General features: G+C 42.7%; 1 protein-coding gene across 3 annotated transcripts in view; it reads left to right on the top strand.

Moving 5' to 3' along the window:
• Window positions 1–16933, top strand: part of NTNG2 (netrin G2) — an 83049-nt gene that overhangs the window by 54872 nt on the left and 11244 nt on the right. For 2 of the 3 annotated variants that reach the window (XM_077284720.1, XM_077284719.1), the window contains 2 exons: window positions 2678–2845; window positions 6870–7004. In XM_077284720.1, the coding sequence (XP_077140835.1) occupies window positions 2678–2845; window positions 6870–7004 (303 nt within the window). Of the gene's footprint in view, window positions 1–393; window positions 451–580; window positions 653–2677; window positions 2846–6869; window positions 7005–16933 lie in introns of all 3 variants that reach the window. The other variant, XM_077284718.1, reaches the window with a different exon arrangement.

Below are 16933 nucleotides of genomic sequence, written 5' to 3'. Positions count from 1 at the left end.
AGCTTGGCCTTCTGTCACATTTGCATGCATTTTAACGTAGCAGGTGGTCTACAGCCTTTGGCTCTCCAGATGTTGTGAAACAGCCAAGCGTCAGTGCAACTACTACTCCCAGCATGCTCTGACAGTTGCAGAGTTCTTTAAGGGGAGAGGTTGGAGATTGTGGATGCAGCCAAGCATCAGTGCAGCCTCCGGCGATGTCCAGCGCACATCTCGGGCAGAGGAGTGGCCACAGAGAACTCGCGCCAATATAAATTGTATCAAAATGAGTTTGATACATTGCAACAAAATGTTACTATTTGAATGTATCTACATTGGTTATTTATTACCTGGAGTTGCTCCTTGAGGTTCCTCCTTGACCTTGTCTCTTATACCCTTCACATTTATAACACACAGCCAACCCACCGATGCAAAGGGAGCCCCCGCCACCCACCGAGAAATATCCTAAAACAGGTATCGTGACCCCCACGGCCCCCAGTAGACGTGTGGTAGCCTAGATGCCTGTGGTACATTGCACGGTGTGGACGTACTCGTATTGATTAGCCTAGACTCAATAATCATATCTGATTTCTCCAAATTCAAGAATCCTCCAAGGTTTTCATTCGTCCTGATCCCACTCCGGCCTATGTCACCGATACGATCAAGAGTCCGAAAGGTACTAATGACACTGGAGGTTTGTCTGTCCTGCTGGGACTTATTTATTGGGGCACATCGAGGTCTTAGAGAGGTCCTGTAAATGGGGCCAAGTGTGTCTGTTTGTGGCTGTTGTGGGGGACGTGCACATATTGTAGCCACTTTGGTGGCCACAGTTGATCACTCGGGGTCTCGGCAATCATTGGATTTGACTGGTATGCCCTTCCTGGTATCTTCACCACAAGCACATGCCACAATTAGGTGGCCACACACATGGATTTGCTCATCGGAGAGTTTTTACTAATTCCCATGTTATACTTATATGCTGCCCAAGTTTTGAAAAACAATATTAAATCTTCCCTACAGTTAGCGGACTAGTCCGCGACACCATCAATCATTGCTTTAGTCCACTGATTGACAGACCAATGTGTGCTGGGGGGTGCAGGGAGGAAAAGAGGGACTTCTCCTCCTCCCTGCTCATACTATAATGTCAGTCACGTGGCTGTGGGCATTATCCCAGTGATTGACAGTGGTCCCGGACCAGTCCGCTAATCGCAGGCAGAGAGGATTTAACATAATTTTTGGAAACACACACATGTAAAGTTTAAATATAACACAGGTATCACTAAAAACAAAGAGGCTGATAAAGCTCCTAATATCCCCTAGTGGTATATCCTGTGAACAGGTTCCCTTCAATTTCTGTTGTTGGACTGATACGGATTACTCCTGACCCCTAATCACATGAATGCTCATTATATAGGGCGTGCACATGTTCTGAATGGGAAGAGGTGAGCATGCCAGTGTCAGACACCTGAAGAGCAGAGGATGGGACATGTTGAAATTAGATATGCCCAATCTTTTTTATCTATCATAGTCCAGACATCACGCACATTAGATTGTTGGCCAATCCCACCAAAGTCGTCAGGTTGGACCAGCGATAGTCTTATGTGCTAAGACTACCTTTGCGGTGTCTGGCAGCTGTGACCGAAAGTCCTAATGGGGCATGTTTACCGGACGGCAGCTCCTCTTTATTACATACATTATCTGGGATCACCTGCAGGTGAGATTGGCTTGAGTGTCATCTTCATGTGGATTAATCTCTTGGATCCAGGCCTTGGAGCAGCCTCAAGAGTGGGTTGTGCACCTACCTCCGCCCCTGAGACTCGGACAAGGGGGATACATCAGGAGTCGATTTCTGGACATGTGACTGTTTTACCTGGGTTGATAATAAATGCTGAGATATTGGGAGACCCTATAAAATGTCTTGTATGATTTATGATGCTGGTGGGTTTTTGGGGATGTTCTTCTATGAATGGCAGCGTGAATGTGACTGAAGACTTTCTATATCTTCATCCCGTGTCACCCCTCTCCCATCAGCATGACTTGTCATCACCGTGCATGTGAATGACCCCCCAGCTTTGATGTTCACGCCGACTCCTCATGACTTTGGGATGTCCGAGATTTTGATCAGCATCACCCTTGTGAAGTAGTCGCTGCCCTTGGCTCCTGCCCTGAGGCCGAGCTGCAGGGAGAGAGACACTTACATGTGAGGTTCATTTGATTGAATCTGGTAGCGACGTCCGTAGCCCTCGGCAAGGTCATGGATCCGGCACTGTTCTCCCTGCGCACAATGAAGCTTAATTGAAACATCCATAAGCTCAGAGGATTGTGATTGATGGGGGACTGCAATGACTTTAGTTGTCACTGACCTGGTGGAAGAGTCAAGATTAAGAATTTAAAGGGCAACGCTAAATCCGGCTAGAAACAAATCAGATTTGCTTGGCAGCTCACGGCCTGGTCCATGGAGGGGAAGAGGCCCATATTTTTCGGAGTTATATCAACTCCTTCAGTCAGCCATGTTTCTGTAGAATTAAGGCTTTTAGTAATGGATAATTATGAGATCCTTGTGATCAGCCATGAGGTCCCGATGACTTTCAGGCTTGGACAGAGAAGATCTATGCTCTGGATTAGGTGATGGGACATCCCAGGTGCTTGAGGAGTCGGGTCCTTCTGTGCTTGTTCTCATTGGGTTTTCCTCCTTTTTCAGACTGTGAATGTTATGGACATTCCAGCAGATGCAGCTTCATCGACTTCCTGAATGTGGTCACTTGTGTCAGCTGCAAGCACAATACTCGGGGTCAGCACTGCCAGCATTGCCGCCTCGGCTTCTACCGCAACGTGTCTGCCGAGCTGGAGGATGAGAATGTCTGCATACGTGAGTGATCTGTCAGCTGTAAGATCAGACCTACATGTCCCCAGGGTGATGGTGCGGACGTTCTAGTACGGCCGCCGTCACCTGCTATCAGCCGCGTCACTCTGCATATGATGCACCTAATTAATGCCAAAAGTACCCAGCAGGTGTCAGGAATGGCTGAGGATCCATAGCAAATTTACAGGGGGCAAATAATGATGCAAAATGTTCTCACTTAAATAAAATGCAGATTAAACACAAGACACACACACACACACACACACACACTCACTTAAATAAAATGCAGATTAAACACAAGACACACACACACACACAAAAAGACACAAACGCCAGGCCAGAGCCCATAAATAAAGATTTAAAGCCCTGGCTAAACCCTCCTAATTAAAGACATCAACTGCAAGCCATATCCCCTAAATAGAGACATCAACCCCAAGTTAGATCATCTAAATAAAGACATCAACCCCATGACACACCCCTAAATAAAGACACCAACCCCATGACACACCCCAATAGACATCAACCCCATGACACACCCCTAAATAAAGACCTCAACCCCATGACACACCCCTAAATAAAGACCTCAGTCGCATGACACACCCCTAAATAAAGACACCAACCCCATGACACACCCCAATAGACATCAACCCCATGACACACCCCTAAATAAAGACCTCAACCCCATGACACACCCCTAAATAAAGACATCAGTCGCATGACACACCCCTAAATAAAGACATCAGTCCCATGACACACCCCTAAATAAAGACATCAGTCGCATGACACACCCCTAAATAAAGACATCAGTCCCGTGACACACCCCTAAATAAAGACATCAGTCGCATGACACACCCCTAAATAAAGACATCAACCCCATGGCAAACCCCAATAGACATCAACCCCATGACACACCACTAAATAAAGACATCAGTCCCATGACACACTCCTAAATAAAGACATCAGTCCCATGACACACCCCTAAATAAAATATATAAACATAAGGATGAATGACCTCGGGGAGATCAAAACATCCAACACCGCGGAGACACCATCACGTGTTTCTCAACGCAGTGATCCAGAACACTGCCCCCATCCCTAAAGGGAAATATGCAAATGCATGTAGAAAAGCCGCGGAGACACCATCACGTGTTTCTCAACGCAAGCAATGAATAGCCAGGTCTTTCACCGGGAAGGAACAACCACGGGAAGGGCAGCATCCAATAAAGGAAAACCACCTATGCCAAAACATGGTATCCATCCACAGACAGCTGTTTCTGGGTATTTGCCCCTCATCAGTGTGGAGTAGGAAACACCCCTAAATAAAGACATCAGTCCCGTGACACCCCACTAAATAAAGACATCAACCCCATGACAAATCCCAATAAACATCAACCCTATGACACACCCCTAAATAAAGACATCAACCCCATGACACACCCCAATAGACATCAACCCCATGACACACCACTAAATAAAGACATCAACCCCATGACACACCACTAAATAAAGACATCAACCCCATGACACACCACTAAATAAAGACATCAACCCCATGACACACCACTAAATAAAGACATCAACCCCATGACACACCACTAAATAAAGACATCAACCCCATGACACACCACTAAATAAAGACATCAGTCCCATGACACACCACTAAATAAAGACATCAGTCCCATGACACACCACTAAATAAAGACATCAGTCCCATGACACACCCCTAAATAAAGACATCAACCCCATGACACACCACTAAATAAAGACATCAACCCCATGACACACCACTAAATAAAGACATCAACCTAAATGACACACCACTAAAGACATCAACCTAAATGACACACCACTAAATAAAGACATCAGTCCCATGACACACCTTCTAAATAGTCATCAACCCCAGGCCAGTTGCCCTTCCTTTATACAGTCCCCAGACCTTTATACAAGCTCAAGGCCAGACCCCTGCTGCAAACCAGACCCCCTCCTTTATCCAGACACCAGTACAGCCCAAAATTTGTACATAGCTCAGGCCAAACCCCTCCTTTATATACACCCAGTATAGAACAAATCTTTTTACAGACCTCAGGCGATGCCCCTCCTTTATACAGACCCCATTATAGCCCAGACCTTTATAGAGACCCCAGGCCATTTCCACGCCCCTCTACACAGTCCACAGGCCAGTTTCCAATTTATACCGACCCAGGCCAGCCCAGACATTTACATAGATATTTGCTTAGTCCAGCCATTAATACAGACCAGTCCTCTCTAAACTAAGGCCACAGGCCATTCCCACACCCTGTATACAGGCCTCAGCACAATCCTTTATGGGGACCCCAGACTGAACTACCCCTGTATACAACCGCAGGTCTGACTGTCCTTAATTACGAAGGCCTCAGACTGGACTACCCCTATATAGAGACCACCGATCTGATTGTCCCCAATTATACAGAGCCCAGACTGGACTACCCCTATATACAACCACTGGTCTGACTGTCCCCAATTATGACCCCAGACCAGACAGCCCGATCGTTGCTGGGTATCTGTGTGATCTTGGCGACTTTGAGAGTGAAGATCATTGAAGGAATGGGTTTTGGTGACTTTGCCATCTCCTGACATCGCTATATGAAAATATTTTGCCCCTTCCATAGCGTCATATTGGGCAGGAGCTAGTTTTCCTTGAAGATTCTTCCAGCCTCTTCTGTAGATGAGTAGAAGTTGTATTGGGGTGAGACGTCAGACGGTCCTGTGCCCCCCTTCCCGAGTCTCTTCATGTTCTGCGTCCCGTCACTTACAATTAATGTCCCTTCTGCAGCAGGAGAGAATAATTCAGTCATTTCTGTATAAGGACAAGCCATAAACACATTAGAGACCCTGCACCGAGCTGGTGACTGCAGCTGAGTAATGGCCAGGGAGGCTGCGGTAATATGATTATAGTGAACAGTGGAGCGTCTGAGCGGAGGAGACACTGGAGTGGATCACAGTATTCCCGCTATAGATTATCCTGACTCTTAACAAACTAATAACAGCAGAAGTGGCTGCAAACCCATCCAAGAGTAACCCAATTACCTATAATAAAGTGCCGCTCCACACGGTCATCTGCTGCCTGCATTGACCAGTACACTACCACTAGGTGGCGACATGCTGCTTCACAATGAAGGTGACAAAAACGTAAGAGAAGACCGAAATGTAACAAGAACATAAATAACAGAACAGTGTCTGACTAGCACAAATACAAGCAAGAAACATAAAAGATTTACATAAAACCCATTATTTTTTTTCTTGTGAATGTCCCTCACATCACAAGACACGAGATTTCAGGTTCTCGTTAACCCACAGTAGTAGCTACTGTCATATTATCCCAAATATGCAAGAATATAACTACTATAATACTGCTCCTATGTACAAGAATATAACTACTATAATACTGCTCCTATATACAAGAATATAACTACTATAATACTGCTCCTATGTACAAGAATATAACTACTATAATACTGCTCCTATGTACAAGAATATAACTGCTATAATACTGCCCTTACCTACAAGAATATAACTACTATAATACTGCCCTTACCTACAAGAATATACCTACTATAACACTGCTCCTATGTACAAGAATGTAACTATTGGAATACTGCCCTTATGTACAAGAATATAACTACTATAATACTGCCCCGTGTACAAGGATATAACTACTATAATACTGCCCCGTGTACAAGAATATAACTACTGGAATACTGCTCCTATGTACAAGAATATAACTACTATAATACTGTCCCCTATGTACAAGAATATAACTACTATAATACTGCCCCTATGTACAAGAATATAACTACTATAATACTGCACCTATGTACAAGAATATAACTACTATAATACTGCCCCCTATGTACAAGAATATAACTACTATAATACTGCCCCCTATGTAGAAGAATATAACTACTATAATATTGCTCCTATGTACAAGAATATAACTACTATAATACTGCTTTTTTATTGTTGTTAATTTTCCATGTTTTCTGGCTTGTAGAATGTAACTGTAACCAGCATGGCTCTGAACATGAACGCTGCAATGAAACTGGTGATTGTGTTTGTCGGCCAGGAGCTACCGGAACAAAATGTGACGAGTGCCTACTTGGCTACCACTGGAGACAGGGTTGCCAACGTAAGTTGTATTGTACATCACGGTCTAATTATTATTTGCTGTAGGTGAATAATTTGCATTCATGACTGTGACAAATGACGCAGATTAGGAGGACAAGCCGATCTAGTGTTCTGTACCTGCTCCCCACAGTATGAGCCCTACACCTTTACTGGCAGGAGATTAACTGACCATACACTATATCTACATGCTGCCGTTTGTTCTGATGCATTACAAGATTTGTGTCTTTACTTAAATTAACACCTAAAACACAATCCTGTGATACAAAAGAATACACCAGCGCTACCTCACCAGAATCACTGAGCCGCAGGAACCAGGACAGATAGGAGCTGCTACTGTCGAATAAAAGAAACAATGAATATAAAAGCAACTGGATCCGCGCTACAGTGACAGTGAGACATCTAGGAATCTACACTGAGTAGGAAACAAAATGAATTCAGAGTACTCTGCTCAAATCATGCACAACGTACCAGTAAATATAGGTAGATACTGTACTCCCCAGCACAACACCGGACCACAGCAGGCCGCCCTCCGCTGCCTGCACGCCCACCCGACGGATCCCACCATCTGAACCGGACCACAACCATCACTCCACACCGAGCCACAATGTCATCACGGTGAGTCCGTAATCTATATACTGTCATCGGCTCACTAGACACATTTGCATCCCTGGCCTTAGGTCCAGGTCTGTATCAGCGGAGGGCGGCCTGCTGTGGTCCGGTGTTGTGCTGGGGAGTACAGTATCTACCTATATTTACTGGTACGTTGTGCATGATTTGAGCAGAGTACTCTGAATTCATTTTGTTTCCTACTCAGTGTAGATTCCTACATGTTTCACTGTCACTGTAGCGCGGATCCAGTTGCTTTTATAAAACACAATCCTTGTAAATAAGCCAAACAGAATAGTAGTATGTATACCAAATAAAAAGCTTTATACATAGGCCAAGTAACATATGTTGTAGGGATTCACTATCTCTGCTAGGAATTAGGTAGCGTTCACACAGGTAATGCAGCTTTGGTACAAACACATGCAGTATTTATTGCTTTTTAGAGGTTGCACAGCACCAAACAAGCTTATAAACTTAAATCCCTAGCCTTGCCTAGACACTAGCCTTGCCTCATACACGGCTGAGCTAGCCTAGGCTTGGTCAAATAAGAAGCTATTGCCCATTGATATAGTTCTCTGCACACCGCCACTGCAGATTCTGTCTTGTCTCTCTTCAGTTCAAAGACGCATCCACTCTGGTCAGCTTCCCTGAGCTGACTGACTAAGGAAAACAGCTCGCCTAGTTATATACAGGGCTAGCCAGGTGATATAATCAGAATCTGTGTAGCTAGGATTTAACCTCTTTACCCCCAAGGGTGGTTTGCACTTTAGTGACCCGGCCAATTTTTACAATTCTGACCACTGTCCCTTTATGAGGTTATAAGTCTGGAACGCTTCAATGGATCTTGACGATTCTGACATTGTTTTCTCATGACATATTGTACTTCATGATAGTGGTAAAATTTCTTTGATATTATCTGCGTTTATTTGTGGAAAAAAAAAAAAGAAATTTGGTAAAAATTTTTAAAATTTTGCAATTTTCCAAATTTGAATTTTTATGCCCTTAAATCAGAGATATGTCACATTATGTCACAGAGATATGTCACATTACTTAATAAGTAATAAGTAACATTTCCCACATGTCTACTTTACATCAGCACAATTTTGGAACCAATATTTTTTTTTTGTTAAGGAGTTATAAAGGTTAAAAGTTGACCAGCAATTTCTCGTTTTTACAACACCATTTTTTTAGGGACCGCAATACATTTGAAGTCATTTTGAGGGGTCTATATGATAGAAAATAACCAAGTGTTACACCATTCTAAAAACTTTTATTCTACCAAGGATAACAGGAGAAAATGGACACCAAAAGTTGTTGTACAATTTGTCCTGAGTACGCCGATACCCCATATGTGGGGGTAAACCACTGTTTGGGCGCATGGCAGAGCTCGGAAGGGAAGGAGCGCCGTTTGACTTTTCAATGCAAAATTGACTGAAATTGAGATGGGACGCGTTGCTTTTGGAGAGCCCCTGATGTGCCTAAACATTGAAACCCCCCACAAGTGACACCATTTTGGAAAGTAGACCCCCTAAGGAACTTATCTAGATGTGTGGTGAGCACTTTGACCCACCAAGTGCTTCACAGCAGTTTATAATGCATTTTTTCACAAAAATTATCTTTTCGCCCCAATTTTTTATTTCCCCAAGGGTAACAGAAGAAATTGGACCCCGAAAGTTATTGTGCAATTTGTCCTGAGTACGCTGATTTCTGATATGTGGGGGTAAACCACTGTTTGGGCGCATGGCAGAGCTCGGAAGGGAAGGAGCGCCGTTTGGAATGCAGACTTAGATGGAATGGTCTGCAGGCGTCACATTGCATTTGCAGAGCCCCTAATGTACCTAAACAGTAGAAACCTGCCACAAGTGACCCCATATTAGAAACTAGACCCCCCAAGGAACTTATCTAGATGTGTTGTGAGAACTTTGAACCCCCAAGTGTTTCACTACAGTTTATAACTCAGAGCCGTGAAAATAAAAAATCATTTTTTTCCCCACAAAAAGGGTTTTTTAGCCCCCCAAATTTTTATTTTCCCAGGGGTAACAAGAGAAATTGGACCCCAAAAGTTGTTGTCCAATTTGTCCTGAGTACGCTGATACTTCATATGTTGGGGTAAAACCCTGATTGGGCGCACGGGAGAGCTCGGAAGGGAAGGAGCACTGTTTTTTTTTTCAACGCAGAATTGGTTGGAATTGAGATCGGACGCCATGTCGTGTTTGGAGAGCCCTTGATGTGCCCAAACAGTGGAAACCCCCAATTCTAACTTAAACCCTAACCCAAACACACCCCTAACCCAAACACAATCCTAATCGCAACTCTAACCATAACCCTAATCCCAACCACACCCCTAATCCCAACCACACCCCTAACCCCAACCACACCCCTAACTCCAACACACCCCTAATCCCAACCCTAACAACACCCCTAAATCCAACACATCCCTAACATTAATCCCAACCAAAACCCTAACCACACCCATAACCCTGACACACTCCTAACCCTAATCCCAACCGTAAATGTAACCCAAACCCTAACTTTAGCCCCAACCCTAACTTTAGCCCCAACCCTAACCCTAACTTTAGCCCCAACCCTAGTCCTAACCCTAGCCCCAACACTAGTCCTATCCCTAGCCCCAACCCTAGCCCTATCCCTAGCCCCAACCCTAACCCTAATGGGAAAATGGAAATATATAAAATTTTTTAAATTTTATTATTTTTCCCTAACTAAGGGGGTGATGAAGGGGGGTTTGATTTACTTTTATAGTGGGTTTTTTAGTGGATTTTTATGATTGGCAGCTGTCACACAAACAAAAGACGTTTTTTATTGCAAAAAAATAGTTTTTGTGTCTCCACATTTTGAAAGCTATAATTTTTCCATACTTTGGTCCACAGACCACAGAGTCATGTGAGGTCTTGTTTTTTGCGGGACGAGTTTACGTTTTTATTGGTACCATTTTTGGGCTTGTGACATTTTTTGATCGCTTTTTATTCCGATTTTTGTGGGGCAGAATGAGCAAACACTAGCTATTCAAGAATTTCTTTTTTTTTTGGGGGGGGGGGCGTTTATACCGTTCCGCATTTGGTAAAATTGATTAAGCAGCTTTATTCTTCGGGTTAGTGCGATTACAGCGATACCTCATTTATATCATTTTTTTGTGTTTTGGCGCTTTTATACGCTAAAAACTATTTTATATAAAAAAATACTTATTTTTGTATCCCTTTATTCTGAGGACTATAACATTTTTATTTTTTTGCTGATTCTGTATGGCAGCTCATTTTTTGCAGGACAAGATGACGTTTTCAGCGGTACCATGGTTATTTATATCCGTTTTTTTATCGCGTGTTATTCCACTTTTGTTTGGCGGTATGATAATAAAGCGTTGTTTTCTACCTTGTGTTTTTTTACGGTGTTTACTGAAGGGGTTAACTAGTGGGACAGTTTTATAGGTCAGGTCGTTACGGACGCGGCGATGCTAAATATGTGTACTTTTATTGTTTTTTTTTTTATTTAGATAAAGAAATGTATTTATGGGAACCCCCAACCTACTGTCTCCTTCCCCATAATCCTGCAGAATGTAAGCCCCCAAGGGCAGGGTCCTCGCCCCTCTATCAGTCTGTCATTGTAAGTTTGTCTACTGTAAGTGATATCTGTAACTTGTATGTAACCCCTTCTCATGTACAGCACCATGGAATCAATGGTGCTTTATAAATAAATAATAATAATAATAATAATAAAATGGGAACGATATTTTTTTTTTCTTTATTTAGGAATTTTTTTTTTTTTTACACATCTGAATATTCTTTTTGTTTACACTACAACATTGCCCCAGGGGGGGACATCATGTTATAGGGTCAGATCGCTGATCTGACACTTTGCACAGCACTGTGTCAGATCAGCGATCTGACAGGCAGGGCTGCAGGCCCGTGACCGCTCCTGGCACGTTGTGCCGGATGTCAGCTGCGATAGTCAGCTGACACCCGGCCGCGATCGGCCGCGCTCCCCCCGTGAGCGCGGCTGATCGCATATGATGTACTATCCCGTCGGTGGTCATACAGGCCCACCCCACCTCGATGGGATAGTACGTCATATGTCAGAAAGGGGTTAACCATAGCCTACCTGGCTTTGGTACAATATATACATATATGTACATACACATAATCTACAAACACAGCAATAAAATACCTTGACATAAGGTAATAGAATGAGATATATGGCAGAAAACAATCAAGTATCCCTCACATTAAGCACCTCTATCATCCACGTAAGGTTATAAATACATAAATATAGTGCAAAATGCACTTTGGGCGTGGTGGCCCCTGGACATCTATCCCAAAGGTAATAACCTGCTTCTCATGTATATGTATATATAAATACTATACCTTCTCAGGTGCTTTGTGTGGCATACAGTCATGGCCAAAAGTGTTGGCACCCTTGAAATTGTTTCAGAAAATGAAGTATTTCTCCTAGAAAATTATTATTATTATTATTCATTTGTATAGCACCATTTATTCCATGGCGCTTTACAATTACGCATGTTTTGTTATACACATGTTTACTTCAATCTGTGTATTGGAACAGCACAAACAAAAAACTGAGGGAAAAAAAGGCAAATTGGACAAATTGGACATAATTTTATACAAAACCCCAAAAGTGGGCCAGAGAAAATTGTTGGCACCCTTTCAAAATTATGGCTAAACAAATTTGTTTTAAGCATGTGATTCTCATTCAAACTCACCTATGGCAAGTAACCAGTGTGAGCAATATGAAAATCACACCTGCAACTAGATAACAAAAAAGGGGAGAATTTGACTTAGTATTTGCATTGTGTGTCTGTGCGTGCCACACTAAGCATGGGAAACAGAAAGAGGAGAAGAGAACTGTCTGAGGACTTGAGAACCAACATTTTTTAAAAATATTAACAATCTCAAGGTTACAAGTCCATCTCCAGAGTTCTTGATGTTCCTTTGTTCACGGTGTGCAATATAATCAAAGCATTTACAACCCCATATCACTGTAGCTTATCTCCCTGGACGTGGACAGCAGAGACAAATTGATGAAAGGTTGCAACAGAGAATAGTCCAGATGGTGGATAAGCAGCCCCAATCATGTTCCACAGAAATTCAAGCTGTCCTGCAGGCTCAGAGTGCATCAGTGTCAGATCGAACTATTTATCTTTGATTTAAATGAAATGCTATGGCAGGAGACCCAGGAAGACACCACTGCTGTCACAGAGACACAAAAAAAGCCAGATGTACACAAAAATGTACACGAGTAAGCCAAAGTAGTTCTGGTAAAGCGTCTTGTGGACAGATGAGACCAAGATAAAGCTTTTTGGTAAAGCACATCATTCAACTGTTTACCGAATACAGAATGAGACCTACAAAGAAAGCACACAATACCTACAGTCAAATATAGTGGAGGTTTAAAGTTATTTTGGGGTTGTTTTGTGGTCTCTGGCACTGGGTGCCTTGGCTGTGTGCAACGCATCATGAAATCTGAAGCTTACCAATAGATTTTGGGTCACCATGTAGTGCCCAGTGTCAGAAAGCTGGGTTTGCATCCTAGTTCATGGGTCTTAAAGCAAGGTAATGATACCGAACATACTTCAAGAAGCCCTCGGAAATGAATGGAAACAAAGCCGTGAAGAGTTCTGAAGTGGCAGCAAGGAGCCCGGATCTAAATCCCATTGAACACCTGAGATCTTATAATTGCTGTTGGTAGAAGGCGCCTTCACATATGAGAGACCTGGAGCAGTTTGCAAAGAAAAAAGAAAAAATGGTCTTAAATTCCAGCTGAGAGGTGGAAGAAGCTTGTAGATGATTATAGGAAGCGATTGATTGCAGTTATTTATTCCAAAGGATGTGCAGCCAAATATTAAGTTCAGGGTGCCAACAATTTTCTTTGTCCCATTTTTGGGGTTTAGTGTGAAATTATGTCCAATTTGCCTTCTTTCTTTGTTTTTTTTTTTTGTGTTGTTCCAATACACACAAAAGAAATAAACATGTGGTTAACAAAACTTGTATTTGCAATAATTTTCTGGGAGAAATACTTAATTTTGTCAAACAATTTCAAGGCAGCCAACACTTTCGGCCATGACTATGCCTGATTGCTTTCTGCCATATATCCAGAGCTGGCGATAGGGGCAGGCAGACTAGGCATCTGTCTTGGGCCCCCACTACCTCAGGGGCCCCAGCCAGTAGCGTGACTCACACGGCTGCTATTGCCAGTGCCCCCCACCCTCCCCCGCATAGAGCATTCCACTATATCGACATCATAGATGCTGATACAGATGAACCCAAAGAACATAGGAGAGTGCGTTACATGACGCCTGTGCCCCTATCGTGTCCCCCCCCCCTGCCTTTACTAAGGATGGCGCTGGGAATGTAGATTGTCTCCTACACATGCGCTGGATGGCACTCACTTCCTTGCATACAAACTTTTTTCTTTGTCATGCACAGTGAGACGAGTTTCTTTTGCCTACATTTAAGATGGCTCTGGGAGTGTGGAGGGTCTCCAGCGCATGCTTGAGATGGTGCTCACTTCCTGGGACACAGTCTGTTCCCTTTTTCTCTTGCTATGCGCAGTGTGACTAATAGGACGCTGATATCGGTATGTTTCTACATGAAGTAAATGGGGCGAATTAGTGATGAGCGAGTATACTCGTTGCTCGGGTGGTCTCCGAGTATTTGTGACTCCTCGGAGATTTAGTTTTTGTTGATTCAGCTGCATGATTTACAGCTGCTAGACAGCTTGAATACAGCAACCAGGCAACCCCCACATGTACTCAGGCTGGCTAGCAGCCGTAAATCATACAACTTTGTTGACAAAAAATAAATCTCCGAGCACTCACAAATACTCAGAGGCCACCCGAGCAACGAGTATACTCGCTCATCACTAGGGCGAATCATTAAGGTGATCAATAATATACAGCTGCTATTTAATCACCATTTAACATTTATAAAGGCTTGATAATGTTTTATCTATAAGTGCATCACAGCACCGCACTTTACTAGCAATATATATATACCGTAATATGAATTGTAAATGCACTTTGTTGTTTTCAGTGAAAATTATAAACTTTCTTATGAAATTGTTAATCACTAGAATTATCTGTAAGCATAAATATCATATGTGTGCAGCTATGTAATGCTTGAGAGAGGATCATGCTAATGAACCGAAACGTCGCCATGTTGGGCCATTAAACAGAAGGTTTTTTTTTTTTTTACTCTGAATGGTGTGTTGCCTCCAATCTCTGAAAGAAAAAAAATATATATATATACACTACCGTTCAAAAGTTTAGGGTCTCTTAGAAATGTCCTTATTTTTTAACCCCTTAAGCCCCGAGGGTGGTTTGCACATTAATGACCGGGCCAATTGTTACAATTCTGACCACAGTCCCTTTATGAGGTTATAACTCTGGAACGCTTCAACGGATCTTGGCGATTCTGACATTGTTTTCTCGGAACATATTATACTTCATGATAGTGGTAAAATTTCTTTGATATTACCTGCGTTTATTTGTGAAAAAAATGGAAATTTGGTGAAAATTTTGAAAATTTCGCAATTTTCCAACTTTGAATTTTTATGCAATTAAATCACAGAGATATGTCACACAAAATACTTAATAAGTAACATTTCCCACATGTCTACTTTACATCAGCACAATTTTGGAACCAAAATTTTTTTTTTTGTTAGGGAGTTATAAGGGTTAAAAGTTGACCAGCAATTTCTCATTTTTACAACACCATTTTTTTTTTTAGGGACCACATCTCATTTAAAGTAATTTTGAGGGGTCTATATGATAGAAAATAACCAAGTGTGACACCATTCTAAAAACTGCACCCCTCAAGGTGCTAAAAACCACATTCAAGAAGTTTATTAACCCTTCAGGTGTTTCACAGGAATTTTTGGAATGTTTAAATAAAAATGAACATTTAACTTTTTTTCACAAAAAATTTACTTCAGCTCCAATTTGTTTTTTTTTACCAAGGGTAACAGGAGAAAATGGACACCAAAAGTTGTTGTACAATTTGTCCTGAGTACGCGGATACCCCATATGTGGGGGTAAACCACTGTTTGGGCGCATGGCAGAGATCGGAAGCGAAGGAGCGCCATTTGACTTTTCAATGAAAAATTGACAGGAATTGAGATGGGACGCCATGTTGCGTTTGGAGAGCCACTGATGTGCCTAAACATTGAAACCCCCCACAAGTGACACCATTTTGAAAAGTAGACCCCCTAAGGAACTCATCTAGATGTGTTGTGAGAGTTTTGAACCCCCAAGTGTTTCACTACAGTTTATAACGCAGAGCCATGAAAATAATTTTTTTTTTTTTTCACACAAATTATTTTTTAGCCCCCAGTTTTGTATTTTTCCAAGGCTATCAGTTGAAATTGGACCCCAAAAGTTGTTGTCTAATTTGTCCTGAGTACGCTGATACCCCATATGTGGGGGGGAACCACCGTTTGAGCGCATGGCAGAGCTTGGAAGGGAAGGCACATCATTTGGAATGCAGACTTAGATGGATTGGTCTGCAGGCGTCACACTGCGTTTGCAGAGCCCCTAATGTACCTAAACAGTAGAAACCCCCCCACAAGTGACCCCATAATGGAAACTAGACCCCCCAAGGAACTTATCTAGTTGTGTTGTGAGAACTTTGAACCCCCAAGTGTTTCACTACAGTTTATAACGCAGAGCCGTGAAAAATATTTTTTTTCCACAAAAATTATTTTTTAGCCCCCAGTTTTGTATTTTCCCAAGGGTAACAGGAGAAATTGGACCCCAAAAGTTGTTGTCCAATGTGTCCTGAGTATGCTGATACCCCATATGTTGGGGTAAACCCCTGTTTGGGCCCACGGGAGAGCTCGGAAAGGAAGGAGCACTGTTTTACTTTTTCAACGCAGAATTGGCTGGAATTGAGATCGGATGCCATGTCGTGTTTGGAGAGCCCTTGATGTGCCTAAACAGTGGAAATCCCCAATTCTAACTTAAACCCTAACTCAAACACACCCCTAACCCAAACACAATCCTAATCCCAACTCTAACCATAACCCTAATCACACCCCTAACCCGAACATTCCCCTAACCCTAATCCCAACCACACCCCTAACCCCAACTACACCCCTAACTCCAACACACCCCTAAATACAAAATCCAAACAAAATCCAAACACATCCCTAACCCTAATCCCAACCCTAACCCTAATTCCAACCTTATTCCCCACCGTAAATGTAATCCAAACCCTAACTTTAGCCCCAACCCTAACCCTAACTTTAGCCTCAACCCTAACTGTAGCCTTAACCCAAGCCCCAACCCTAACCATAGCC

Source organism: Ranitomeya variabilis, chromosome 2, assembly GCF_051348905.1.
Source record: "Ranitomeya variabilis isolate aRanVar5 chromosome 2, aRanVar5.hap1, whole genome shotgun sequence".
Taxonomy (NCBI): Eukaryota; Metazoa; Chordata; class Amphibia; order Anura; family Dendrobatidae; genus Ranitomeya; species Ranitomeya variabilis.
This window is presented reverse-complemented; position numbering and strand designations above follow the sequence as displayed.